Raw genomic sequence first — 27,421 nt, forward strand, 5'->3', positions numbered from 1 at the left:
GCTGATGGTGAGAAACACTTCCAAAACCACAGATTTATAAACTGATTATCACTTTATGATATTTGTTTTTCTTTCTTCAGATTTTAATGATGAATCTGGATCTGATAAGAGTAAGTTAACATTAAAGTTGTCTCAAGTCAAAACTCACATTTAAACTGTAGTTGCTTTATGAATGTTTAGTGTTTCATATCACATTTTTTCCTCTTTTTCTCATAGATTTCACTTTGATCGTTACATTGATCACAGCAGTGATCGTTGTTTGTGTTGCTGTAGTCGTCACTGTCCTGCTCAGACATAAACATAAGAACAGGTAATTTCAACTTTCAACTCAATATCTGTCTTGTTGTGATACCAGTGTCTCACAGTTAATATGGTAATAATTTATTGACATTAAGAAGAAACACAGAGCTTAAAGAATCTATACAGACAACACCTATAAATAAATAATATATAAATGTTCTTAAATCCTTCAGTCTTTCACACAGGGACGATGAGGAGATGGAGATGACACAAGAACCAATCAAAGACACTGATGAGTAAGACGATTTCATAATTATTCACTTGTTCATATTTATTATTAATTTCTTCTTCAGTAAATTATTTAATCTGTCTTCTCTTTGTCTGTTGTGGTTAGGGTTAGGGTTAGTATTTAAGTTCCTTTCTGTCTCTATATCTCTCTAACTAATGTGTTATTTATACATGAATCTGATTCTGATGCACTTTACTCTTCATGGTCCATTGTGTACTCATAGTCAGCCTGTTTATCCACATAACTGTTAACTGTCAGAGTCATTCAGTGATAGAAATATGTATGATGTATTGTGATAATGTGAGTGGAAATTGACTCATGTCTTGTTTTTATCTGAAGGTGTAAAACACTTAATGAATCCGGAGAACGCTCAGATCCGACGACGGGCATCTCATGAGAAAAATCCAAAAGAGAAGAAACAAGTACCACCGTATTAACACAGTTAAAAGTCTATTTATGACAAACAATAATCCACAAGACTGTAGTTTTAATACGAAGTCAGTCAGACTTGAGCAAAGCTGCATCAAATCATGTGTTGATTGTAAAATGTTCAGACATTGTAAAAGAATCAAAAAGTGTCCTGAACAAGATGAATCTCTCATCTTATATCTCCAGATCGAAAAGATTAATGTACACAGAGGTTTTGATGTTTTTGTACTATTTTTTACCATATTTTTTTTACATTTTAAACATTAAAAATGTATAATAAAATAAATCACTGAATTTTACCTTTGACTCAGAGAGGAACTACTTTAATGTCTCTGACATGTTGACACCTGTTCACACCTTGAAGGCACCAATCACAATCTGCTGGGTTATGTGAAAAATACAATCTGATCTCTTTCTCAGTTTCTCAGCACATTACACGAAGATGCTTCACTAACACCAGCATCAAAATTACCATTGAGTTGATTCAACACCTCTCTGGCTCAGTGTTTTTCATAGTTTGATAAAGAAAAATGAAGTTTCCACTGCTGTGCCAGGCATGTGTAAAATGCGCACAGGTACAGATATTTACAGGTACTCAAAAGAAAAAATCTTACATACCATCATTTGTGGACTGACATTTCAGAAAACCCCAGATTAGGTGACATGTTAAGGACATTTTGTCAAGAATCAGACATTAATCTACATGAAAGGTTTTGTGATTTTGGGTGCAGATTTATCAACATATCAGTCCTGCTGCCTTCAGATGCTGCAGGGATTTAATGAACTGAAGGAGAAGCTTTTCATACAGTATAAAGCAGCTGTGGACAGCAGATACTGAAGAGTCACTCACATTCATTTACAAATCAAAACTGGTGCTTTAACAACATTAAATGTTATTTTCTGTGACGATTTTGGTCGGAGAGTGTTTAATTGAAATAATTTATTTATATTTCAAGCTTTAATCTGAATCTAGAGAACATTTCCTAAAGGTTCGCTGAAGGTTATTTTAAAAAACCCTCAGGTAACCTTCAGAGAATGTTTGCTAAAGGTTCTGTAATGGTTATTTTTGTAAAACTTTATTTTATTTAACATTATTTTTATGAAACATTCAGAGAACCTTTAGAGAATGTTCCCTGAAGGTTCTCTAAAGGTTATTCTTGACAAACCCTTCAGAGAACTTTTTTTGCTTGGGAAGTCGAGTCTCCAGTTACAGATGGAGGTGTTGATGTCAAGGTCACCAAGTTTGGTGATCAGTTTTAGGGGCGAAATGGTGGTGAATGCTAAAGTGAAGTCGATGAACAGCATTCTCACATAGGTGTCACGGTTTGTATGCAGAGATAGCATTGTATTTTTAAAAGGTAATAATTTAGCAAATTGGTTTGTTTCTTTGCATACTGAAACTGTTGTGAAAATTGAGCCAAAGTAATAGTAAAATATTGTCAAAATATACAGTGAAGCAGCCGTCTTCCTGATAAATCCTGAACTGTCTAAAAAATGATATTTCAGAAGCTTAAAGTTTAATTCTGTTTATAACTACAGTTTTTAGTTTATCTATCTATCTATAGACTATAGCCAGCATAGCCATTGACTATGTTTTTGTAGAGATACAGTTGAGGCAGATCGTATTGATGATCCAGCAGCTGTAGCTAACTTTTAAGTTGTGGTTTCAATCCTAAATCAGATTTAAAACCTAAAGTGAAGCATCTTAGTTTGGTGTTAAGCTGTAGCTCACTGTGATTAACAGCAACACTCAAGCTTTAAACATGTAGGTTCAATCCTGACTGGATAAATGACTTTTATAAGTTAGCGTACCAATTAACAACTGAAAACCCTTGATTAAAGTTAGATGACTGCAGACCCATTTTAAGGTTGTGGATTCTAATCATGGCCAATTAGAAACTTTTGAGTAAAAATTCAAAGTTTGAAGGTTTTGAAATTGTGGGTTTAATCCATAGTCAGTCAGTGATCTTTTTCAAGTCAGCAGACCTCGGATACATCTGTGGACGTGAGGTGGTTGGTTTGATTCCCTCTCCTCCGTCAATAACTGGAGCAAACTCAAATGTGTCCCACTTTCTGACTGAAGAAAAACCTCAAATGAACATTTTTTTCAACTGGTGTAAAACTTAAGCTCACTGTACAATGATGTGATTTTGACACTGTAATGCTAAAACAATTCAAATGTTTTGTGAAAGAGCACAAACAGTTCCACCTGCAGTGTCCATAAACAAGCAGGAGACAGCGGTGTGGCCTCACTGAAACAAGCCACCTCACAGCCTGGCTGCCAGGTGTTACGGACAAACTGGTCCTGGTGGTTCAAACAGGTGTCTGCACTAAAGCAGTTTTATGTGGAGTGGGGTGTTACCCACCCTTGTGGTGACTGTCTGACCAAGTTGTGGGTTCAACTCTGAACCAATCAGCTGTATAAAACTTTAGCTCACTGTGTTTAACTGCAACACTGAAGTTTAAAAGTTGTGGGTTCAATCCTGACTTGGTCAGTTGTTTTTTAAAGTTAGCTTACTTTTACTAAAGTACTTTTTATGCAGTCCTCTACTTACATATATGTACTCTGTGTTTGTTTGAAGCCAATATCAATGCTCTGTAAGCAAACGTTAAAGACTGAACAACCAAGAACATATTTACCCCTCAGCAGGGATTGAACCAACAATCCTGTGCTCAGGTATTTATCACCTGTTACTCATCTTACTGAGATATATTGCTGGTCGGAGGTTTATCTCAGCCACATCTTGTTCCTGCACACTTTATGCTCACTTCACATTTCAGGAAAAAATGTTGTTACAGTCAAAGTTGGGAGAGAGTTAATATGCATCATCTGTCTTGTTGATGCTTATCTGACAGAATCTGGGATTGAACTAGCAACCTTGTGATCTGTCACCTGTTTCTGTAACCACTAGACCAGTCAGACACATAGCTGTTTTGACGCTGTGATGCTAAATCAATTTAAAAAATTAAATTAAAATGCATTTGCAGAGGAGGCTGATCAGGAAACCAGCCAACTACAATCCCAGAGAATTTATTTAAAATCACTTTACTGGTATCTGAACTTCTTCAACTTGAACTGGACACCTTTTTTATGGTTGTGAGGTCAGAAAAGGTCAAATTACAGATTAAAACAGTAAGAAGTGGATTATCTTGTATGATCAGTAGTAGCCACTGAAACTGGAAATATAACATTTGACAGAATATCTGATTAAACTAGTGTCGTAAAATTATTAGAAAAAAATGAAGACAGGACACAAATATTTATTTCCAGTTTCATCTGTTTATTCAATGGCAAATTAGGGGGCATTCTCTACAAGTGTATAGAAGGAAAATAGGAGCAGCAAGAGTATGAAAAATCACTTTCAAACATGATCAGTCTTTAATTAGTGCAACTGTGTTCATAAAAGCCCAGCAGCGCCCTCTGCAGTTTGTAAAGAGAAGTGAAAAAGCTTACAGCACCTGGTATTCCCAGGCGGTCTCCCATCCAAGTACTGACCAGGCCCGACCCTGCTTAGCTTCCGAGATCAGACGAGATCGGGCGTGTTCAGGGTGGTATGGCCGTAAGCGAAGAAAAATCGACAAACTGGCATTTTATAGATGTCGATCATCAGCTGTGTTGGATACTGACTCACTGAATATAGTTCACACAGTCCCATGAAAAACTGTAGTTTAATTAAAACTTCAGGACCGTCTGTTCAAACCAATCCTCTCTGTCCAAAACAGCAGGTACTGATGTTTTCATTTCATTTTAACGCAATAAATGCAAACATGAAAAGAAAATATACATACCAGTGTGTATTGTACTTCACTTTATTCCTTTTTGTTTTCATCTATGTATTTTAAATCTTCCATGATATGATTCAGACTTTGCTATTAGAAGTTAGCAGCTCTTGTCATGTCTGCCTTCTTGGCTGCAAGCTGACAACAGATCCTGAGTTTGTGTTTAATGATTCATTGTTTTATGAAACTTAACGAGCAGATGAAAAAATATTGCATTAAATGTGTCAGGATGACTTTTGCTCACACTTCTGTTTTGTTGTATTTAATCACACTTGTTTTAACAATGAACATGCATAAAGATCCAGGATCTTTAAGGTCTTATCATTGAGGACTATATGTTTGAGAACAATAAATGAGTCTCTGTAGACAAATTAAGTCTGTTGTGTGTCTGTAAATGTCTTCAGTGAGTGTCTGAGTTTTCATTTTGCCTCTTTTTGTCTGGTTTGTTTTTCTTTTGGTGCAATTACCTGGACTTTGTGCCTAAACCACACAGCACCTGAAGATGTTGCACTGTTATATTAAATAAATAAAATAATAAAGTCACGTGAATGTAATTTCTTTACTTTATTCTTTCATTCTCATACATTTAAAACAAAACAAAAGCATATTTTTCTGTTGTTTCCTTTCAGTTCCTGAGAGACCAGCGTGGGAGTACCACAGGACCAGCAGCTGAGACACAGCTGAGATCAGCAGGTGCGAGACACAGGAAGCTGTAAATACAGTAAGCAGGAAATCTGTCTTCCCTCATGTGAGTGGAATGATACAGTCTACGAAGGACACAGAGACTTTTTACACGTGTAGTGTGTTTCCACCCAGAAAGTGTGAAGTAAACTGTCACGATTTATTGCTAAACATATGAACCCTAACAAGAATTCTCACTCTCCAGGCGACCAGATTGATTATTTTGTTATTTTGACCAAATTTTATAGTTATAAATCAAAATTTACAAGCATGAAGCTAAACATTTCTAAGCTGGTTATTTCTGTTGAACAATACATTTCACTTATAGCTCAACGTATCAACAAAAAAAGTGGTTAAAACATAAAACTCCTGTGAGCTTTACAAGGTTCACTGGTAACTGAAACTGAAGAACTAAACTGACAGCTGCTCCATCTTCTTTGCCTCTTACACACATCAGTGACTCCGAGTGTGCTGAACATGGACGTATCATAAGAGCTGGATGCCGGACTAAAAAATGGCACATTCATTCCTATGAAAGTTGCTCAGCGGTCAGCTCACTTCACATTGTGATGACGTCACAGATTTTTAAATCGCTTTTCTCGGCTCGAAGGACGTTTTACAAATATAAAACCTCCATGGATCAAAAGTTCATAATATAAAGATTCATAATTGACTTTGCAGTTCAAGGTGTCCTGTCAACAGTTTTACAGACGTCTCTTTTACAATGATAGTCTAAGGGGAAAATGGGGCGGTGAAAAACAAAAACAAAAAAACAGATGTCACCGCTATTCCGCCTGACTGGATTGTTTCTTTACATCGTGGGACTCAGAGACTTAATACGCTGTTTTATATTACATTTTAGAAACGAATCAGTGTATGTTACTGTTTCATATGTAGACATATTTATTCTAGTGAGAACTTTATATTATAACATTGATACCATCAGAGATCAGTATAGTTGAGTTGAAACTTGCAGCGATGATGACACAAGCTGCAGTCATGACGATCTTTTTTGTTTTGGGAGTCTTTCCAAAAGGTAAGAGAGAGATGTTACAGTAGTCTGTACTTTTACAGAAGTCATTTTTCTGATGAAATTTAAAGCACCGTGGAGGATTCCTGTGTATTTTTAACTTAAAATCAAAGTGAATGTTTTGATAAGAAATATTGAATCCTGCTGATTTATTCATGTTTTCCACATTCAAAGTGCGACAGGTGAATGTTTCTTGCTGGTGATAATTTGTATTTACAGCAAACTAAGACAAAAAGCAACATGTGTAATTTATTAGAAACATAACTAAGATAAACAGCCTGAGGCCCTCTAAAAACAGTTGTCTCTAATTTCAACATCTTTGTTCACAACAACCAACCAGCAACACATTTATGAGTTAACATGAAGTTTAAAGTGACTCACACTCTTTTTCACTTTTATCATCACTGTTCAGTCTCTATAATAAAGTTTAGTACTTTACCTGCAGCCTGTCCTACTTTGAAAAGCAAAACTATATTTGCTGAAATAAATCATATTTTATCACTGAGTTGCAGTTTCACTATTACATTATAAATCATCTTGAGCAGTTAAGTATCAATTTATAACAGAATTTGTGTTGAAATGTTCACATCAACCTAAAGTACAAACACAGTTTAAACCCCATATTTCTTTTCCTCCATGCAGGTCTAACAGCTGTGATACAAACACAGCAGACTGTGATGGCAGCAGTAGGAGAAGATGTCCATCTCAGCTGTCAGCTCATGCAGTCTAGAGATGTTCTTCAGGTCACATGGCAGAAACTTTCACCTGAGGGGAAGGAGAAGAATTTTGCCACCTACAACGAACACTTTGGACAAACAGTGATTCCTGGTTTTCAGGGGAAAGTGGAGTTTAAAGTTGCTGGACTGCAGAACTGCTCCATAGTTATCAGGAAGGTGATGGAGCAGGATGAAGGCTGCTATCTCTGTTTGTTTAACACGTTTCCTGATGGTTCTCTGACAGGCAGAACCTGCCTCCAACTGTATGGTGAGCCCCTATCTCACTTTTGAAGACATATTTGTGGTGAATTACAGTTTTAACTTGTTTCACATTGATGGCAGTTAGAAATGATGGCTGTTAAATTGTCTGCTTGCCGTCATTGTGCCATGAAATGCAAATACTTCAAACCACTAAAAGCATGTTGTACATACTCTGCATTTCACACATTTTGCATCCAACTGTCATAAAAGTTAATTTTGTTCCCAAATGTAAGAAGAAATGGTGGTCATGATATTTAAATTTTGTTATAATCATATCAAATTCCTAAATTTGTGAAATGAAATGTAGGAAACAGAGACAACTGCTCATCATAATGTCCAAGAACCCAAAGATTTCTTAAAATACTTGTTTTATTCAGTCTAAAGCTCAAATATATTTGATTTATAATGTTATAACAGAGGAAATCAGCAAACTAGTGGATTTTTTAAAAAACTTGCTCCATGTGATATTTTTTCATGTTTTGTCTTTGCAGAGCTGCATGAACCCATTCTACAAATCAGAGAATCAAACTCTACTGAAGAGACAGTTGTGTCCTGCTCGGCCACAGGTCGTCCTGCTCCCACAGTAACTCTGAATGTCCCACAACAAGACCTCTACTTCTCTCAGAACAGCACAGTCAGTGTCACCAACACCAACGGTACAGTCACCGTCACCACTACAGCTGTGCTGTCTGGTTTCCATGGAAACAACACACAGGTTGGATGTGCAGCACAACTGCTCTCAGTCCCTGAAATTCAAGTGTTTAAGACGATTCCTGCAGTGAAACAGTCGTCTGCTGATGGTGAGAAACACTTCCAAAACCATAGATTTATAAACTGATTATTATTTTATGATTCTATTTTATTTTCTTTCTTCAGGTTTTAATGATGAATCTGGATCCAATAAGAGTAAGTTAACCTTAAAGTTGTCTCGAGTCAAAATTCACATTTAAACTGTAGTTGCTTTATAAATGTTTAGTGTTTCATATCACATGTTTTCCTCTTTTTTTTCATAGATTTCACTTTGATTGTTGCATTGATCACAGCAGTGGTCGTTGTTTGTGTTGCTGTAGTCGTCACTGTTGTCACTGTCGTCATACGTAAACATAAGAACAGGTAATTTCAACTTTCAACTCAATATCTGTCTTGTTGTGATACCAGTGTCTCACAGTTAATATGGTAATAATTTATTGACATTAAGAGGATACACAGAGCTTAAAGAATCTATACAGACAACACCTATAAATAAATAATATATAAATGTTCTTAAATCCTTCAGTCTGTCACACAGGGACGATGAGGAGATATTATGATTAAAACAATTTCATAATTATTCACTTGTTCATATTTATTATTAATTGCTTCTTCAGAAAATGATTTAATCTGTCTTCTTTCTATTTTGTCATTTAAGTTCCTTTCTGTCTCTATATCTCTCTAACTAATGTGTTATTTATACATGAAGCTGATTCTGATGCACTTTACTCTTCATGGTCCATTGTGTACTCATAGTCAGCCTGTTTATCCACATAACTGTTAACTGTCAAGAGTAATTCAGTGATAGAAATATGTATGATGTATTGTAATAATGTGAGTGGAAACTGACTTATGTCTTTTTTTTATCTGAAGGTGCAAAACATCTTTAATGAATCTGTAGAACGAGCAGATCCGGCGACAGACACCTCAGGAGAAAAAGCCAAAAGAAAGAAAAAGCTCACTGTGTTTGACAGCAGCACTGAATTTTAAAAGTTGTGGGTTCAATCCTGACTTGATCAAGCGTTTTTTAAATTTAGCAGCTGTATTTATTGCTATTATTATTAGGACTTAGCTGTTATGAGGGAACAAGTCAAGAGCATGTATTTGACAGGTGTGTGAGCCTCTGTTCCTACTAAACAAAGGGGGAAACAGTATCTGACAATAACATTCACAGCTGTCAGGATGTGTTTCCCGTGCTGTAATGGACAAATTTAGGGATAGGAATGGCTGCTCTGAGGAAACATGTCAGCAGTATGAAATTTGCCTATGATCTCAGAAGCTAAGCAGGGTCGGGGCTGGTTAGTACTTGGATGGGAGACCGTCTGGGAATACCAGGGCCTGCAGAGGACGCTGCTGAGCTTTTATGAACACATTTGCACTAATTAAAGACTGATCATGTTGTTTGAAAGTGATATTTGATTGTCCTGATGCTCCTGTTTTCCTTCTATAACTTGTAGAGAATGCCCCCTAATCCAACATTAACACTGCTGTTAGTCTGTCATTAAATTAACAGATAAAACTGGAAAATAAATATTTGTGTCCTGTCTTTTTCTAATAGTTTTACTACACTAGTTTAATCATATGTTGTCCAGCAGAGGGCAGCATAGAGCTGCCAATACTAAACTCAAACAACTGTCATAGGAAAGGCTGTGAAAGGTTTTCTGTCATGGCTGCCATCAGCTTTGTTTGATACTGACTCACTGAATACAGTTCACACAGTCCCATGAAAAACTGTAGTTCAATTAAAACTTAAGGACTGTCTGTTCAAACCAATCCTCTCTGTCCAAAACAGCAGGTACTGATGTTTTCATTTCATTTTAACGCAGTAAATGCAAACATGAAAAGAAAATATACATACTAGTGTGTATTGTACTTCACTTTATTCCTTTTTGTTTTCATCTATGTATTTTAAATCTTCCATGATATGATTCAGACTTTGCTATTAGAAGTTAGCAGCTCTTGTCATGTCTGCCTTCTTGGCTGCAAGCTGACAACAGATCCTGAGTTTGTGTTTAATGATTCATTGTTTTATGAAACTTAACGAGCAGATGAAAAAATATTGCATTAAATATGTCAGGATGACTTTTGCTCACACTTCTGTTTTGTTGTATTTAATCACACTTGTTTTAACAATGAACATGCATAAAGATCCAGGATCTTTAAGGTCTTATCATTGAGGACTATATGTTTGAGAACAATAAATGAGTCTCTGTAGACAAACTAAGTCTGTTTTGTGTCTGTAAATGTCTTCAGTGAGTGTTAAAGTTTTCATTTTGCCTCTTTTTGTCTGTTTTTTTTCTTTTGGTGCAATTACCTGGACTTTGTGTCTAAACCACACAGCACCTGAAGATGTTGCACTGTTATATTAAATAAATAAAAGAACAAAGTCACGTGAATGTAGTTTCTTTAACACAGGTGTGAAAGCTTTGGAGATCCATTGAATGTAACCCTTTCATCACATCATTGACATCTAGTGGTCTTCACATGAGCCTTGTTACAGTTTTTTTCTGATTGTTTAGGCACTATCTTTAAAACTACAGGCTATTTAACCACAAAACCTTACAGCAAACCAGCAAAACATTATACATCTCATGCAAAAGCAAACTATTCTTGCAAAACTCCTCAAACTGTTTTTAAAAAATAGTGTTTTTGCATCAATTCAATACGTCTGTCTTGATTTCACCCCTGCAAAGTTCATTCTGTCCTCTGTCTAGATGCAGGGGGCGTCAGTTTGTTTAAGACCAGTCATTTGAGTTCAATGCTATTTACTTGTACAGTTCATTCAAACATACTTTGTCCTTACAAAGAGTTCATCATTCTTACAATCTACAACACACCAAATCAGAATAACAGATTAAGAAATAAGATTTCCCCTACAGTTTTGTCATAAATGTAGTAAACACACATAAAAGTATCGCCTGGAGTGTCGTATCCAGTCCTGACATGACTCTCTGTCCAATATTGGCCTCCATTGTTGTCCAAACCAAATGTTTACCTGTGGCCTATTTATATTGTTCAAGCTCTGATTTGTAAGTGAACTCATTATCTAAAAGTGTTTTCACATGTGTCATTATGGAAAGGCAACTGGCAAAATAGTGCAATGTAGAGACCAATGCTTACAGTTTTGCTAGAAGTGTGTTAATAACCTGCAAACTGTGTGTAAAGCAGAGAACGATCCACTTGGATCTGCTTCATGCAGTATAGAAGGTAATGTGAGAGCATCTTTGTGAAGATTGACCCGTAGACATTAAGAGACACTTATTATTTGTTTCTGGTAATGCTGTCAGGTCTGTCCTTCAGTTACAACGTTTGTAAGACTTTAAATTTATTGCGACATAGATGTGGCAGGATTTGCTTATAGAGTTGCTGGGGAGATATTTGTGAGCATAACCATAATGATATACTGTATATTGCCTTGAGTAAAGACCAAGTGCAGCTGAAACGTTGGCTGTACAGTAAAATCATTGAAGCTTAGTGTGCAGTCTTCTTCTCTTCAATATATGTTATTGACATGTAGACTTTTCACCTGACAACTCTTGTTAATTTTACCTTACAAGTAAATCTCCCTGTCGGTAAACTGACAATTAAATAGTTTCCTGCACAGGTTTGATACGTCAGCAGTGGTGGAGGAAGTATTCAGATTAGGGATGCACCATATTGGATTTTTTGTTGATATCCGGTATGCCGATATTTCCAACTCATTGTGGCCGATTGCCGATGCCGATACCGATATATGCACATATTTTTTTCCAGCTGGCTGAGGAGACTATTATGCATGCAAGCATAGATTGAACTAAGTATGATCAAGAAAGACAATATATGAAGGAAGAATTTAGGAAGACTGGATTCAGGAGCTCAGCATTAAAACTTTAATGAACCTGCCAAGTTGGTGGAGCAGTAGAGTTTTCTTTGAGTTTATTAGACAGACAGGATTAATGTGTAGGATTTAATCTCTGGTCAACAGTCCGGAGCAGAGGGTGGCGGTAATGCACCTAATATGCTGGTTGCCAACCGCCGTTATAAACCAAAAAGAAGAAGATAACGTTTTTTTATTTTTCAAACAGAGTGGTACATCCTGTCAGCAGAGGGATTTCCTATCTGTGCAGCCGAACACCGCAGCACTTCGATGGACTGTTTCACCCTGACGGTCCCGGTGCTTCCTACGCAGGCTCCACTTCACTCAGCTGCCCGTCAGACCCGCTGCTTCTTCCCACTTTAACCCGAATAACAAATCGGGGCTCGGTGGTCCAGTTGGATACACATAGAGAGCCGGGGCTAACGTTAGCTGGGAGGCTAGCGGAGCGTTAGCCGCAGCATGACCGGAGGGAAGCACAGCCAGCTAGCCTTCGCTAGCCTCCCAGCTAACGATAGCCCTGGTTCTCTATGTGGAGCACTGAGCCCCGGTTTGTTATTCAGGTTAAAGTGGGAAGAAGCAGTGGGTCTGACGGGCACCTTGAGTGAAGTGGAGCCTGCGGAGGAAGCACCGGGACCGTTGGGCCAAACAGTCCATCAAGGGAAGCACAGTCAGGCGGCGGAGGAGATGGCTACATGTCGACCTCTCATAATCGGCAGAATTCGCCGATGCCGATATTTCATTTTAGAGCTTTTATCGGCCGATACCGATGACGTGCCGATAATATCGTGCATCCCTAATTCAGATCCTTTATTTAAGTCAACGTACCAATACAACAATGTCAAACTACTCAATTACAAGTAAAAGTCCTGCATGAACAATCCTACTTAAGTAAAAGTACATACATATTATGAGCTTGATGTAATTAAAGTATTGCAGTAAAAGTAGTGGTTTGGTCCCTCTGACTGATATATTAATATATATAACATCATTAGATTATTAATACTGAAGCATCAGTGTTAGAGCAGCATGTTACTGTTGTACCTGCTGGAGGTGGAGATAGTTTCAACTACTTTATATACAGTTAGCTAGTTTAGTCCAGTGGTTCCCAACCTTGGGGTCGGGCCACTCCAAAAGGTGACCAGATAAACCTAAGGGGTCGTGAGATGATTAATGGGAGAGGAAAGAAGAAAAAACAAAGTTCTGATACACAAATCTGTTTTCAGTTTTTTGACTTTTTCTCTAATCTTTGATTTTTGGTGAAACATTGGATCATTTGAACATTTATTGAAATGTAACCATGTGAGAAATTTAGAGGGAAAAATCACTATTTGGTGCAGTTTTTAACAACTCATAGACAACTGAAATGTGACCAGGACTACACACTGCTTTTTGTAAGACGTCAAAAGCCAAAAAGGTTGGAAACTCCAACAGTCGTCCTATGTCAGTTAATAATTTACAGCTGTACATTATTGACTGTCACAGGTGTCCTTGTCTGACCTTTTCTGTTTCACTATCACTGCATGACACTGTGAACATGAAGGGTGTAAATTAAAGGACAGACTACAGTATGTGTCTGCTGCTTCCACCTGGACACTATATAATGAACTGACTGTAACCAGGTTGCAGCTTCAGAGGATTTCCTTCACTGAAGACTCTTCAGCAACTGACTCAGTTGACCAACTCCTGCCTGGATCACAGCCAGTCAACCAACCAACCAACCAACCAACCAGTCAACCAACCAGTCAACCAACCAGTCAACCAACCAGTCAACCAACCAACTACTCATCAGCCGAGCAAGAAATAAGGTAAGGGACCTTATTAGAAAAAGTTCCTTTTTAAATGTCTTGGTGGTCTGATTCTCCTCAGTGAGCCTCGCTCACGTTTGCTCGATTAAATTTGTTAAATTAATAAATGAAAAAAATGTAGATTTTATTAGTTTTGTATTTCCTGACAATATTTTTCCAGATTTGAACAAAACCATCCTGAATCTGCTCAACTTTGGTCACGTAGTTCATAATGTTTCCACAGCGGCCTTCTAGAGATTTTTTATGTAGCATTTTTGAATGCATGAGTTTGCAGTATTTTCTTCCTGTGACAGGCTCAGACTCTTGAAAAAACTAAATTAAAATTAACTTAGCTAGCCAGCTGCCCTCCTGAAACAAAAAGATCTGCAGATAGTATAGAGAGCAAGAACAAGTTGATGAGTTATTGTTAGGACAAGAGGAGAAAATAATCTCTCAATACTCTGTACTTGGACAATGTCACAATGACATTCACAACAAAGAGAAAGATTCAGAGGAAAAGGCTCTGCTCTGTCAGAATCCACATACAGTATGTTGCTGAAGTCACTGCATCACTTGTTCTGCTCTAAATTTACTCAACAATTTTCGTATTTATTTCTTCACCAGTGAATCATGAGGATCCAGTTTGCATGTTTGCTGCTGGTGCTGCCCTGTGCCATTGGAGTCTCTGGGCCTCTGACCTTCAATGAGAAGCACATCAATAGAGAAATGTTGAATGATGATGGATGTAATAGAAAAATGAGACGTATTAATGAAGAAATAGTTCGTTGCAAGCCTATAAATTCCTTCATCATCACCACCAATACACGATCAGTCCGTGACAATTGTCTTAGGGTTATAAATAATGCAAACATACGAAGTACTGAACGCTTTACAGTTGTTAACTGTAGAAGAGTTGGACAAACTAATTATCCTGACTGTACCTACCGTGCTCAACGTTTATCTGATGTCTTCATTAGAATCGCATGTAATAATGGTAGACCTGTGCACGTTGAAGGTACAGTTTAAGTGTAATAACTTTGAACAGTGGGTTATATACAAGTTTGTTTCTGTTTTGTTGGATATGGAGAATGTGTTGACAAATTACAGAAACAATTTACATGTGGCTTGTAAAATAACAGAATAAATCTATTAAAAAAATGCACATCAAATTTTTCCAGTTTTGCTAATATTCATTAGCTATGCAGGGTCGGGCCTGGTTAGTACTTGGATGGGAGACCGCCTGGGAATACCAGGTGCTGCAGAGAAACTGCAGAGGACGCTGCTGAGCGTTTATGAACACATTTGCACTAATTTAAGACTGATCATGTTGTTTGAAAGTGATATTTGATTGCCCTGATGCTCCTGTTTTCCTTCTATACACTTGTAGAGAATGCCCCCTAATCCAACATTAACACTGCTGTTAGTCTGTCATTAAATAAACAGATTAAACTGGAAAATAAATATTTGTGTCCTGTCTTTCCTTTTTTCTAATAGTTTTACTACACTAGTTTAATCAGATGTTGTCCAGCAGAGGGCAGCATAGAGCTGCTGATACTAAACTCAAACAACTGTCATAGGAAAGGCTGTGAAAGGTTTTCTGTCATGGCTGCCATCAGCTGTGTTTGATACTGACTCACTGAATACAGTTCACACAGTCCCATGAAAAACTGTAGTTCAAATAAAACTTCAGGACCGTCTGTTCAAACCAATCCTCTCTGTCCAAAACAGCAGGTACTGATGTTTTCATTTCATTATAACACAATGAATGCAAACATGAAAAGAAAATATACATACCAGCGTGTATTATACTTCACTTTATTCCTTTTTGTTTTCATCTATGCATTTTAAATCTTCCATGATATGATTCAGACTTTGCTATTAGAAGTTAGCAGCTCTTGTCATGTCTGCCTTCTTGGCTGCAAGCTGACAACAGATCCTAAGTTTGTGTTTAATGATTCATTGTTTTATGAAACTTAACGAGCAGATGAAAAAATATTACATTAAATATGTCAGGATGACTTTTGCTCACACTCTTGTTTTGTTGTATTTAATCACACTTGTTTTAACAATGAACATGCATAAAGATCCAGGATCTTTAAGGTCTTATCATTGAGGACTATATGTTTGAGAACAATAAATGAGTCTCTGTAGACAAATTAAGTCTGTTTTGTGTCTGTAAATGTCTTCAGTGAGTGTTTGACTTTTCATTTTGCCTCTTTTTGTCTGTTTTTTTTCTTTTGGTGCAATTACCTGGACTTTGTGTCTAAACCACACAGCACCTGAAGATGTTGCACTGTTATATTAAATAAATAAGAGAACAAAGTCACGTGAATGTAGTTTCTTTAACACAGGTGTGAATGCTTTGGAGATCCATTGAATGTAACCCTTTCATCACATCATTGACATCTAGTGGTCTTCACATGAGCCTGGTTACAGTTTTTTTCTGATTGTTTAGGCACTATCTTTAAAACTACAGGCTATTTAACCACAAAACCTTACAGCAAACCAGCAAAACATTATACATCTCATGCAAAAGCAAACTATTCTTGCAAAACTCCTCAAACTGTTTTTAAAAAATAGTGTTTTTGCATCAATACAATATGTCTGTCTTGATTTCACCCCTGCAAAGTTAATTCTGTCCTCTGTCTAGACGCAGGGGGCATCAGTTTGTCTAAGACCAGTCATTTGAGTTCAATGCTATTTACTTGTACAGTTCATTCAAACATACTTTGTCCTTACAAAGAGTTCATCATTCTTACAATCTACAACACACCAAATCAGAATAACAGATTAAGAAATAAGATTTCCCCTACAGTTTTGTCATAAATGTAGTAAACACACATAAAAGTATCGCCTGGAGTGTCGTATCCAGTCCTGACATGACTCTCTGTCCAATATTGGCCTCCATTGTTGTCCAAACCAAATGTTTACCTGTGGCCTATTTATATTGTTCAAGCTCTGATTTTTAAGTGAACTCATTATCTAAAAGTGTTTTCACATGTGTCATTGTGGAAAGGCAACTGGCAAAATAGTGCAATGTAGAGACCAATGCTTACAGTTTTGCTAGAAGTGTGTTAATAACCTGCAAACTGCGTGTAAAGCAGAGAATGATCCACTTGGATCTGCTTCATGCAGTATAGAAGGAAATGTGAGAGCATCTTTGTGAAGATTGACCCGTAGACATTAAGAGACACTTATTATTTGTTTAGACTATTATGCATGCAAGCATAGATTGAACTAAGTATGATCAAGAAAGACAATAGGCCTATATGAAGGAAGAATTTAGGAAGACTGGATTCAGGAGCTCAGCATTAAAACTTTAATGAACCTGCCAAGTTGGTGGAGCAGTAGAGTTTTCTTTGAGTTTATTAGACAGGATTAATGTGTAGGATTTAATCTCTGGTCAACAGTCCGGAGCAGAGGGTGGCGGTAATGCACCTAATACGCTGGTTGCCAACCGCCGTTATAAACCAAAAAGAAGAAGATAACGTTTTTTTTATTTTTCAAACAGAGTGGTACATCCTGTCAGCAGAGGGATTTCCTATCTGTGCAGCCGAACACCGCAGCACCTCGATGGACTGTTTCACCCTGACGGTCCCGGTGCTTCCTACGCAGGCTCCACTTCACTTAGCTGCTCGTCAGACCCGCTGCTTCTTCCCACTTTAACCCGAATAACAAGTCGGGGCTCGGTGGTCCAGTTGGATACACATAGAGAGCCGGGGCTATCGTTAGCTGGGAGGCTAGCGGAGCGTTAGCCGCAGCATGACCGGAGGGAAGCACAGCCAGCTAGCCTTCGCTAGCCTCCCAGCTAACGATAGCCCTGGTTCTCTATGTGGAGCACTGAGCCCCGGTTTGTTATTCAGGTTAAAGTGGGAAGAAGCAGTGGGTCTGACGGGCACCTTGAGTGAAGTGGAGCCTGCGGAGGAAGCACCGGGACCGTTGGGCCAAACAGTCCATCAAGGGAAGCACAGTCAGGCGGCGGAGGAGATGGCTACATGTCGACCTCTCATAATCGGCAGAATTCGCCGATGCCGATATTTCATTTTAGAGCTTTTATCGGCCGATACCGATGACGTGCCGATAATATCGTGCATCCCTAATTCAGATCCTTTATTTGAGTCAACGTACCAATACAACAATGTCAAACTACTCAATTACAAGTAAAAGTCCTGCATGAACAATCCTACTTAAGTAAAAGTACATAAGTATTATGAGCTTGATGTAATTAAAGTATTGCAGTAAAAGTAGTGGCTTGGTCCCTCTGACTGATATATTATTATATATGACATCATTAGATTATTAATACTGAAGCATCAGTGTTAGAGCAGCATGTTACTGTTGTAGCTGCTGGAGGTGGAGCTAGTTTCAACTACTTTATATACAGTTAGCTAGTTTAGTCCAGTGGTTCCCAACCTAGGGGTCGGGCCCCTCCAAAAGGTCACCAGATAAATCTGAGGGGTCGTGAGATGATTAATGGGAGAGGAAAGAAGAAAAAGCAAAGTTCAGATACACAAATCTGTTTTCAGTTTTTTTTTTACATTTTCTCTAATCTTTGATTTTTGGTGAAACATTGGATCATTTGAACATTTATTGAAATGTAACCATGTGAGAAATTTAGAGGGAAAAATCACTATTTGGTGCAGTTTTTAACAACTCGTAGACAACTGAAATGTGACCAGGACTACACACTGCTTTTTGTAAGACGTCAAAAGCCAAAAAGGTTGGAAACTCCAACAGTCGTCCTATGTCAGTTAATAATTTACAGCTGTACATTATTGACTGTCACAGGTGTCCTTGTGTGACCTTTTCTGTTTCACTATCACTGCATGACACTGTGAACATGAAGGGTGTAAATTAAAGGACAGACTACAGTATGTGTCTGCTGCTTCCACCTGGACACTATATAATGAACTGACTGTAACCAGGTCGCAGCTTCAGAGGATTTCCTTCACTGAAGACTCTTCAGCAACTGACTCAGTTGACCAACTCCTGCCTGGATCAAAGCCAGTGAACCAACCAACCAACCAACCAACCAACCAACCAGTCAACCAACCAGTCAACCAACCAACTACTCATCAGCCGAGCAAGAAATAAGGTAAGGGACCTTATTAGAAAAAGTTCCTCTTTAAATCTCTTGGTGGTCTGATTCTCCTCAGTGAGCCTCGCTCACGTTTGCTTGATTAAATTTGTTAAATTAATAAATGAAAAAAATGTAGATTTTATTAGTTTTGTATTTCCTGACAATATTTTTCCAGATTTGAACAAAACCATCCTGAATCTGCTCAACTTTGGTCACGTAGTTCATAATGTTTCCACAGCAGCCTTCTAGAGATTTTTTATGTAGCATTTTTGAATGCATGAGTTTGCAGTATTTTCTTCCTGTGACAGGCTCAGACTCTTGAAAAAACTAAATTAAAGTTAACTGAGCTAGCCAGCTGCCCTCCTGAAACAAAAACATCTGCAGATAATATAGAGAGAAAGAACAAGTTGATGAGTTATTGTTAGGACAAGAGGAGAAAATAATCTCTCAATACTCTGCACTTGGAAAATGATGTGCAGTGCAACTTTAATAATTAATTTGAGTCAACATTCACAACAAAGAGAAAGATTCAGAGGAAAAGGCTCTGCGCTGTCAGGATCCACATACAGTATGTTGCTGAAGTCACTGCATCACTTGTTCTGCTCTAAATTCACTCAGAACAATTTTCCTGTTTTTTTCTTCACCAGTGAATCATGAGGATCCAGTTTGCATGTTTGCTGCTGGTGCTGCCCTGTGCCATTGGAGTCTCTGGGCCTCTGACCTTCAATGAGAAGCACATCAATAGAGAAATGTTGAATGATGATGGATGTAATAGAAAAATGAGACGTATTAATGAAGAAATAGTTCGTTGCAAGCCTATAAATTCCTTCATCATCACCACCAATACACGATCAGTCCGTGACAATTGTCTTAGGGTTATAAATAATGCAAACATACGAAGTACTGAACGCTTTACAGTTGTTAACTGTAGAAGAGTTGGACAAACTAATTATCCTGACTGTACCTACCGTGCTCAACGTTTATCTGATGTCTTCATTAGAATCGCATGTAATAATGGTAGACCTGTGCACGTTGAAGGTACAGTTTAAGTGTAATAACTTTGAACAGTGGGTTATATACAAGTTTGTTTCTGTTTTGTTGGATATGGAGAATGTGTTGACAAATTACAGAAACAATTTACATGTGGCTTGTAAAATAACAGAATAAATCTATTAAAAAAATGCACATCAAATTTTTCCAGTTTTGCTAATATTCATTAGCTATGCAGGGTCGGGCCTGATTAGTACTTGGATGGGAGACCGCCTGGGAATACCAGGTGCTGCAGAGAAACTGCAGAGGACGCTGCTGAGCGTTTATGAACACATTTGCACTAATTACAGACTGATCATGTTGTTTGAAAGTGATATTTGATTGCCCTGATGCTCCTGTTTTCCTTCTATACACTTGTAGAGAATGCCCCCTAATCCAACATTAACACTGCTGTTAGTCTGTCATTAAATAAACAGATTAAACTGGAAAATAAATATTTGTGTCCTGTCTTTTTCTAATAGTTTTACTACACTAGTTTAATCAGATGTTGTCCAGCAGAGGGCAGCATAGAGCTGCTGATACTAAACTCAAACAACTGTCATAGGAAAGGCTGTGAAAGGTTTTCTGTCATGGCTGCCATCAGCTGTGTTTGATACTGACTCACTGAATACAGTTCACACAGTCCCATGAAAAACTGTAGTTCAAATAAAACTTAAGGACCGTCTGTTCAAACCAATCCTCTCTGTCCAAAACAGCAGGTACTGATGTTTTCATTTCATTATAACACAATGAATGCAAACATGAAAAGAAAATATACATACCAGCGTGTATTATACTTCACTTTATTCCTTTTTGTTTTCATCTATGCATTTTAAATCTTCCATGATATGATTCAGACTTTGCTATTAGAAGTTAGCAGCTCTTGTCATGTCTGCCTTCTTGGCTGCAAGCTGACAACAGATCCTAAGTTTGTGTTTAATGATTCATTGTTTTATGAAACTTAACGAGCAGATGAAAAAATATTACATTAAATATGTCAGGATGACTTTTGCTCACACTCTTGTTTTGTTGTATTTAATCACACTTGTTTTAACAATGAACATGCATAAAGATCCAGGATCTTTAAGGTCTTATCATTGAGGACTATATGTTTGAGAACAATAAATGAGTCTCTGTAGACAAATTAAGTCTGTTTTGTGTCTGTAAATGTCTTCAGTGAGTGTTTGACTTTTCATTTTGCCTCTTTTTGTCTGTTTTTTTTCTTTTGGTGCAATTACCTGGACTTTGTGTCTAAACCACACAGCACCTGAAGATGTTGCACTGTTATATTAAATAAATAAGAGAACAAAGTCACGTGAATGTAGTTTCTTTAACACAGGTGTGAATGCTTTGGAGATCCATTGAATGTAACCCTTTCATCACATCATTGACATCTAGTGGTCTTCACATGAGCCTGGTTACAGTTTTTTTCTGATTGTTTAGGCACTATCTTTAAAACTACAGGCTATTTAACCACAAAACCTTACAGCAAACCAGCAAAACATGATACATCTCATGCAAAAGCAAACTATTCTTGCAAAACTCCTCAAACTGTTTTTAAAAAATAGTGTTTTTGCATCAATACAATACGTCTGTCTTGATTTCACCCCTGCAAAGTTAATTCTGTCCTCTGTCTAGACGCAGGGGGCATCAGTTTGTTTAAGACCAGTCATTTGAGTTCAATGCTATTTACTTGTACAGTTCATTCAAACATACTTTGTCCTTACAAAGAGTTCATCATTCTTACAATCTACAACACACCAAATCAGAATAACAGATTAAGAAATAAGATTTCCCCTACAGTTTTGTCATAAATGTAGTAAACACACATAAAAGTATCGCCTGGAGTGTCGTATCCAGTCCTGACATGACTCTCTGTCCAATATTGGCCTCCATTGTTGTCCAAACCAAATGTTTACCTGTGGCCTATTTATATTGTTCAAGCTCTGATTTGTAAGTGAACTCATTATCTAAAAGTGTTTTCACATGTGTCATTGTGGAAAGACAACTGGCAAAATAGTGCAATGTAGAGACCAATGCTTACAGTTTTGCTAGAAGTGTGTTAATAAACTGCAAATTGAGTGTAAAGCAGAGAACGTGTTTTCAGTTTGGCACACTTGGTAAATGCATTGGTTACAAGTGTTAATGGTTTCACACATAGTGCTTCAAGAATCACTGTTAGTGTTTAAGCATTCAGAAAAAAACTGTAAACTCTCTCATTAGCAAGATTTAAATGATGAAAGTGAAAGAGAAAGTTTGCAGTGTTTGAGGGAGTGATAAGTTTAGTGTGGAGTAGTTTTAAGATACTGATGTGATCAGAAACTGAAGAATCTGTTGTGACATTTGTCCTTTTATCCACTTGGATCTGCTTCATGCAGTATAGAAGGAAATGTGAGAGCATCTTTGTGAAGTCTGGACTTCATTTGCAAGTGAACACCTGCAGACAAGACAAATAGATAAAACACAATAATGCAGCAGATATTTGGATTCAGCTGGAAAATACATAACTAGTAACATTAATAAAAGCTCACAGGCACACATACAGTATATGAGATGGGACCATTATTATTATTAGTTACATTTCTGTTGACAAGTAACATGTCTGCAGTGTGAAAGACCAACATACTTACAATGTTAGATGTCATACTGTCACTCTACCTGTAGAGGGAGTGAAAGCTTAATGGGTCACTGCTACCTCTGATGGCTCTGCCTTTAAAGGACACGTTCACAATTTTTCAAGTTTGTTCTAAAACAATAGCCAGATGCAAAAATGATCATTGTCACGTTTTTCAGTTCTACTTCTGTGTAAAAATGTATTTAAAAGTTTATTTGATGCTAATATGAAGCTCCAGCCACCACAATTAGTCAAATCAAGTCAATATCTTTCAAAGTTACAGTGTTTTTAGTGTGAAATTCCTTCTTTATGTTACTAAACTTCCACTGCAGCTGAACAGGAAAACATTATGTGGAGACACAAAGAGGGAATTTGCTTTATTTGATTAACTCAGTGGACTGGATGAACATGTCATGGTTCTGTCCCAGTCTGGCTCTATGTCCCTCCACCAGTCCACCAGATGACCTCTGACTTTTTCCCTGTTTGTGAACTGGACTTAGTGGGAGAAGGCCCTTATACAGGAAATTGGAGTTTGTTTTCACACTAGTTGTTTTCTTAAGGAAATATGACTGAGGACTGTTGCTTGCTACACACTGACCCTCCTAGAAACTAAGTGCAAGAGTGAGCTGAAACTCAGAGCAACAGTTGTCTTTCAGTCCTGTTTTTGTTGTTACATGCAGCCTTAATATGCAGACCACTCTGCTTGACAGATTTATTGGTTCATGTTTATGTCAACAGTGATGTATGTTTCTAGTCTTTAAGGTAAAGGTTTCTAGGTTGGCAATGTGATGCTGAAGTTTATTTACTGTGTTTGTTAAGTGTGACTTGTGTATTTAAGTTATATTCATGTGTATGTTGAGTTTTGCTGCTCTTCCCTCCACACCTGCCCTGCATCAGTCTCGTTGGCTCTGCCCTGCTCCCTGTATCCACCTGATATCATGGACAAATTTATTGATATCAGTCTGAAAATCACAGGACTTAGCTGTTATGAGGAATCATGTCAGCAGTATGAAGTGACAGGTGTGTGAGCTTCTGTTCCTACTAAACACAGGGAGAACAGTATCTGACAGTAATATTCTTGGTTAGCAGGATGCGTTCCCGCTGCTATGATGGACAAATTTAGTGATATCAGTCTGAAAATCACAGGAATTAGCTGTTATGAGGAAATGACTCAAGATTATCAATTTCAGAGGTGTGTGAGCTTCCGTTCATCCAAACACAGGGGGAACAGTATCTGACAGTAAAATTCTTGTCAGGATGCGTTGTCCCTGATATGATGGACAAATTTATTGATATCAGTCTGAATATCACAGGACTTAGCTGTTATAAAGAACGAAGTCCAGATTATGAATTTGAGAGGTGTGTGAGCTCCCTTTGTTACTAAACACAGGGGGAATAGTATCTGACAGTAACATTCATGGTCGTCAGTATGTGTTTCCCCTGCTATGATGGACAAATTTAGTGATATCAGTCTGAATATCACAGGACTTAGCTGTTATGAAGAAAGAAGTCCAGATTATGAATTTGAGAGGTGTGTGAGCTTCCGTTCCTACTAAACACAGGTGGAACAGTATCTGACAGTAATATTTTTGGTTGTCAGGATGCGTTCCACCTGATATGATGGACAAATTTAGTGATATCAGTCTGAATATCACAGGACTTAGTTGTTATGAGGAACGAAGTCAAGATTGAGAATTTGACAGGTGTGTGAGCTCCCTTTGCTACTAAACACAGAGGGAACAGTATCTGATAGTAACATTCTCAGCTGTCAGGATGCATTCCACCTACTATGATGGACAAATTTAGTGGTAGTCTGAAAATCACATGACTTAGCTGAAGTTTAAAAATTGTAGATTCAATCCTGACTTGATCAGTTGTTTTTTAAAGTTAGCAGCTGTGTTTAAGACTAAAAACATTTGGTAAAACTTTGACGCTTATGGCTCACTGTGTTAAATTGCTAATCAAAATTCAAGTTCAAGCCAGAGATACATGGAGACTTTATAAAGCCAATATTTACTGTTGTAGATTGCTGTGATACTTATATATGTACTCTAATTGTTATATTATGTACTTTTTATTTTATATGCACTCTTATACTTACATATATGTACTCTGTGTTTGTTTGAAGCCAGTATCAATGCATAATCAAACATTAAAGACAGAGCAACCAAGAACATTTGACAGAGCCACCAACACATCTTGTTCCTGCACACTTTATATTCACTTAATGTTTCAAGAAAAAAATGTTATTACAGTCTAAACTAAGAGAGAGACTTTGGTGCTTGTCTGAGAATAACTGATCACCTGTCTGGCTGCAGACAAACTGGTCCTGGTCGTCCAACCAACCCTGCTTTGCTTCCGAGATCAGACGAGATCGGGCGTGTTCAGGGTGGTATCGTTGTATTGATCACAGCAGTGGTCGTTGTTTGTGTTGCTGTAGTTGTCACTGTCCTGCTCAGACATAAACATAAGAACAGGTAATTTCAACTTTCAACTCAATGAAAGTGATACCAGTATCTCACAGTTAATATGGTAATTATTTATTGACATTAAGAGGAAACACAGAGCTTAAAGAATCTATACAGACAACACCTATAAATAAATAATATATAAATGTTCTTAAATCCTTCATTCTGTCACACAGGGACGATGACGAGATCAAGACGCTACAAAAACCAAACAAAGACACTTATGAGTAAGACAATTTCATAATTATTCACTTGTACATATTAATTATTAATTGCTTCTTCAGAAAATGATTTAATTAATTAATTATTTTTACATGAAGCTGATTCTGATGCACTTTACTCTTCATGGTTCATTGTGTACTCATAGTCAGCCTGTTTATCCACATAATCTGTCAGAGTAATTCAGTGATAGAAATATGTATGACGTATTGTAATAATGTGAGTGGAAATTGACTCATGTCTTGTTTTAATCTGAAGGTGCGAAACACCTTTACTGAAGCAGGAGAACAGACAATGGACATCTCAGGAGAAGAATCCAAAAGGGGAGAAACCAGAACCATCATCTTAATGCACAGTTAGAAGTCTTTTTAGTGACAAACAATCCATAAGACTGTAGTTTTAATACTACAGATCAAAAAAATTAATGTACACAGAGGTTTTGATGTTTTTGTATTTATTTATTTATTTTTTACCATATTTTTTATAATATTTTAAGCTTTTTCAGATAAAATAAATTATTGAATGTTACCTTTGACTCAGAGAGGAACTACTTTAATGTCTCTGACATGTTGAATACAACCAATTTCTGACACCACTTTATTGTTTCCTCATCCAATTTTAAAAGTAAATATTTAAATCCTGACTTTTTAAAAATCAGCCTCACAGCAGTAGATTGAAAACCTAACATGAAGACAGTTTAATATGATCTGATCTTGTGGCTCACTGTGTTGAACAGCTTCATTGAAGTTTTAAGGTTGTGGGTTTGATCCCGACTCTGTCAGTGAATTTTGAAAGTGATGACTCAGAGGAAAAGTTTAAAAGTGCTCAGAGAAGAATTGTGAGTGTGAAGGGGACCTGGTGGAGTGACGGTGTTGTCAACACAGACCTCGGATACATCTGTGGAAGTGAGTTGGCTCGTTCGATTCCCTCTCCTCCATCAGTAACTGGAGCAAACTCAAATGTGTCCCACATGGGTGGGTGAGGGGGGGGCGTTATCCTCCCCTGATGTTCCACAGGTCTGTATACAAGGGTTTATGCAGCAAAATGTCCTGCACAGCTGGACTTTTACTGATGAATGAAAGTGCGAAAAGTTTTTAAAAATGTTGGAAGTCTCTTGACATCGCATGTTTGTTGCTTATTAGGTTCTGTCATTATTAATACACAAAGCCACCGCCTGCCTATCAGGATAAAATGCAAAATTCTCAAATGACACTCAGTGTGCTGCTGCTGTGACCAAGACTGCTGTGATACTTGTATATGTACTCTTATACTTAGATATATGTACTTTGTATTTGGTTGGAGCATATATCAATACTTTGTGAACCAACATTACAGGCTGAGCAACCAAGAAAATCTTTATCCCTCAGCAGGGATTGAACCAACAACCACATGCTGAGGTACTTATTACCTGTCAATCACCCTATTGAACTATACTGCTGGTTAGCCTCAAAGGGGTTTATCTCTTACACATTTTGTTCTTGCACCCCTCATGTTACACTTAACATTTCATAAAAATAATGAATTTGTACCTGCAGGGAGTACAGCTTGTGTGTGATCATGCCTGTCTTTTGCTGTCCCTTGCAGAATTAAGGATATCATCCTTGGAACAGGGTGATTTTGACACTGTGATGCTAAATCAGTTAAATGTTTTAGTAGAGAGCACAAACAGTTGCACCTGTTGAGTCCATAAACGAGCAGGAGACAGCGGTGTGGCCTAACTGAAACAAGCCACCTCACGGTCTGGCTGCCGGGTGTTACGGACAAAGTGGTCCTGGTGGTTCAAACAGGTGTCTGCACTGAAGCAGTTTTATGTGGAGTGGGGTGTTACCCACCCTTGTGGTGACTTTCTGACTTTGTTGATGTTGTGAGTTCAACCCAGAGCCAATCATCAGTCCAGAACTTTAGCTCTCTGTGTTTGACTGCAACACTGTAGTTTTAGAGTTGTGAGTTCAATCCCGATTTAAGCAATGGATTTTTAAAGTTAGCAGCTGTAATTAAGATGTAAAACCCTTGGTAAAGGTTTGACCCTTGAGCCTCACTGTTTTAAAAAATGCTATTCAAAGGTTTTAAGGTTCAAGCCAGAGCTGCTTTGAGATTTTTTAAAGCCAATATCTTGAGATCTCACTCTTCTGGTCCAGTAGCTCAGTCTGTTTGGCAGCTGTTTTAAGTCTATAAAGTTGTGGGTTCAGTCCTCA

The 27,421-nt window shown here is 37.6% G+C and overlaps 2 protein-coding genes and 1 non-coding gene across 6 annotated transcripts in view; 1 reads left to right on the plus strand and 2 right to left on the minus strand.

Moving 5' to 3' along the window:
* Nucleotides 1-10,494, plus strand: part of LOC121891921 — a 35,402-nt gene extending 24,908 nt beyond the window's left edge. For 2 of the 4 annotated variants that reach the window (XM_042404591.1, XM_042404590.1), the window contains exons 14-18: nt 7,092-7,433; nt 7,918-8,226; nt 8,303-8,332; nt 8,440-8,539; nt 9,050-10,488. In XM_042404591.1, the coding sequence (XP_042260525.1) occupies nt 7,092-7,433; nt 7,918-8,226; nt 8,303-8,332; nt 8,440-8,539; nt 9,050-9,077 (809 nt within the window). In that variant the 3' untranslated portion in view covers nt 9,078-10,488. Of the gene's footprint in view, nt 1-7,091; nt 7,434-7,917; nt 8,227-8,302; nt 8,333-8,439; nt 8,540-9,049 lie in introns of all 4 variants that reach the window. The other 2 variants (XM_042404592.1, XM_042404593.1) reach the window with 2 other exon arrangements.
* LOC121891932 (nectin-2-like) overlaps nt 1-27,421 on the minus strand; it is a 933,424-nt gene that overhangs the window by 395,061 nt on the left and 510,942 nt on the right. The window lies entirely within an intron of this gene.
* Nucleotides 4,406-4,524, minus strand: LOC121893359. Its single transcript, XR_006095267.1, has one exon. It is a non-coding gene; the product is annotated as a 5S ribosomal RNA (ribosomal RNA).

Source organism: Thunnus maccoyii, chromosome 24 (assembly GCF_910596095.1).
Source record: "Thunnus maccoyii chromosome 24, fThuMac1.1, whole genome shotgun sequence".
Taxonomy (NCBI): Eukaryota; Metazoa; Chordata; class Actinopteri; order Scombriformes; family Scombridae; genus Thunnus; species Thunnus maccoyii.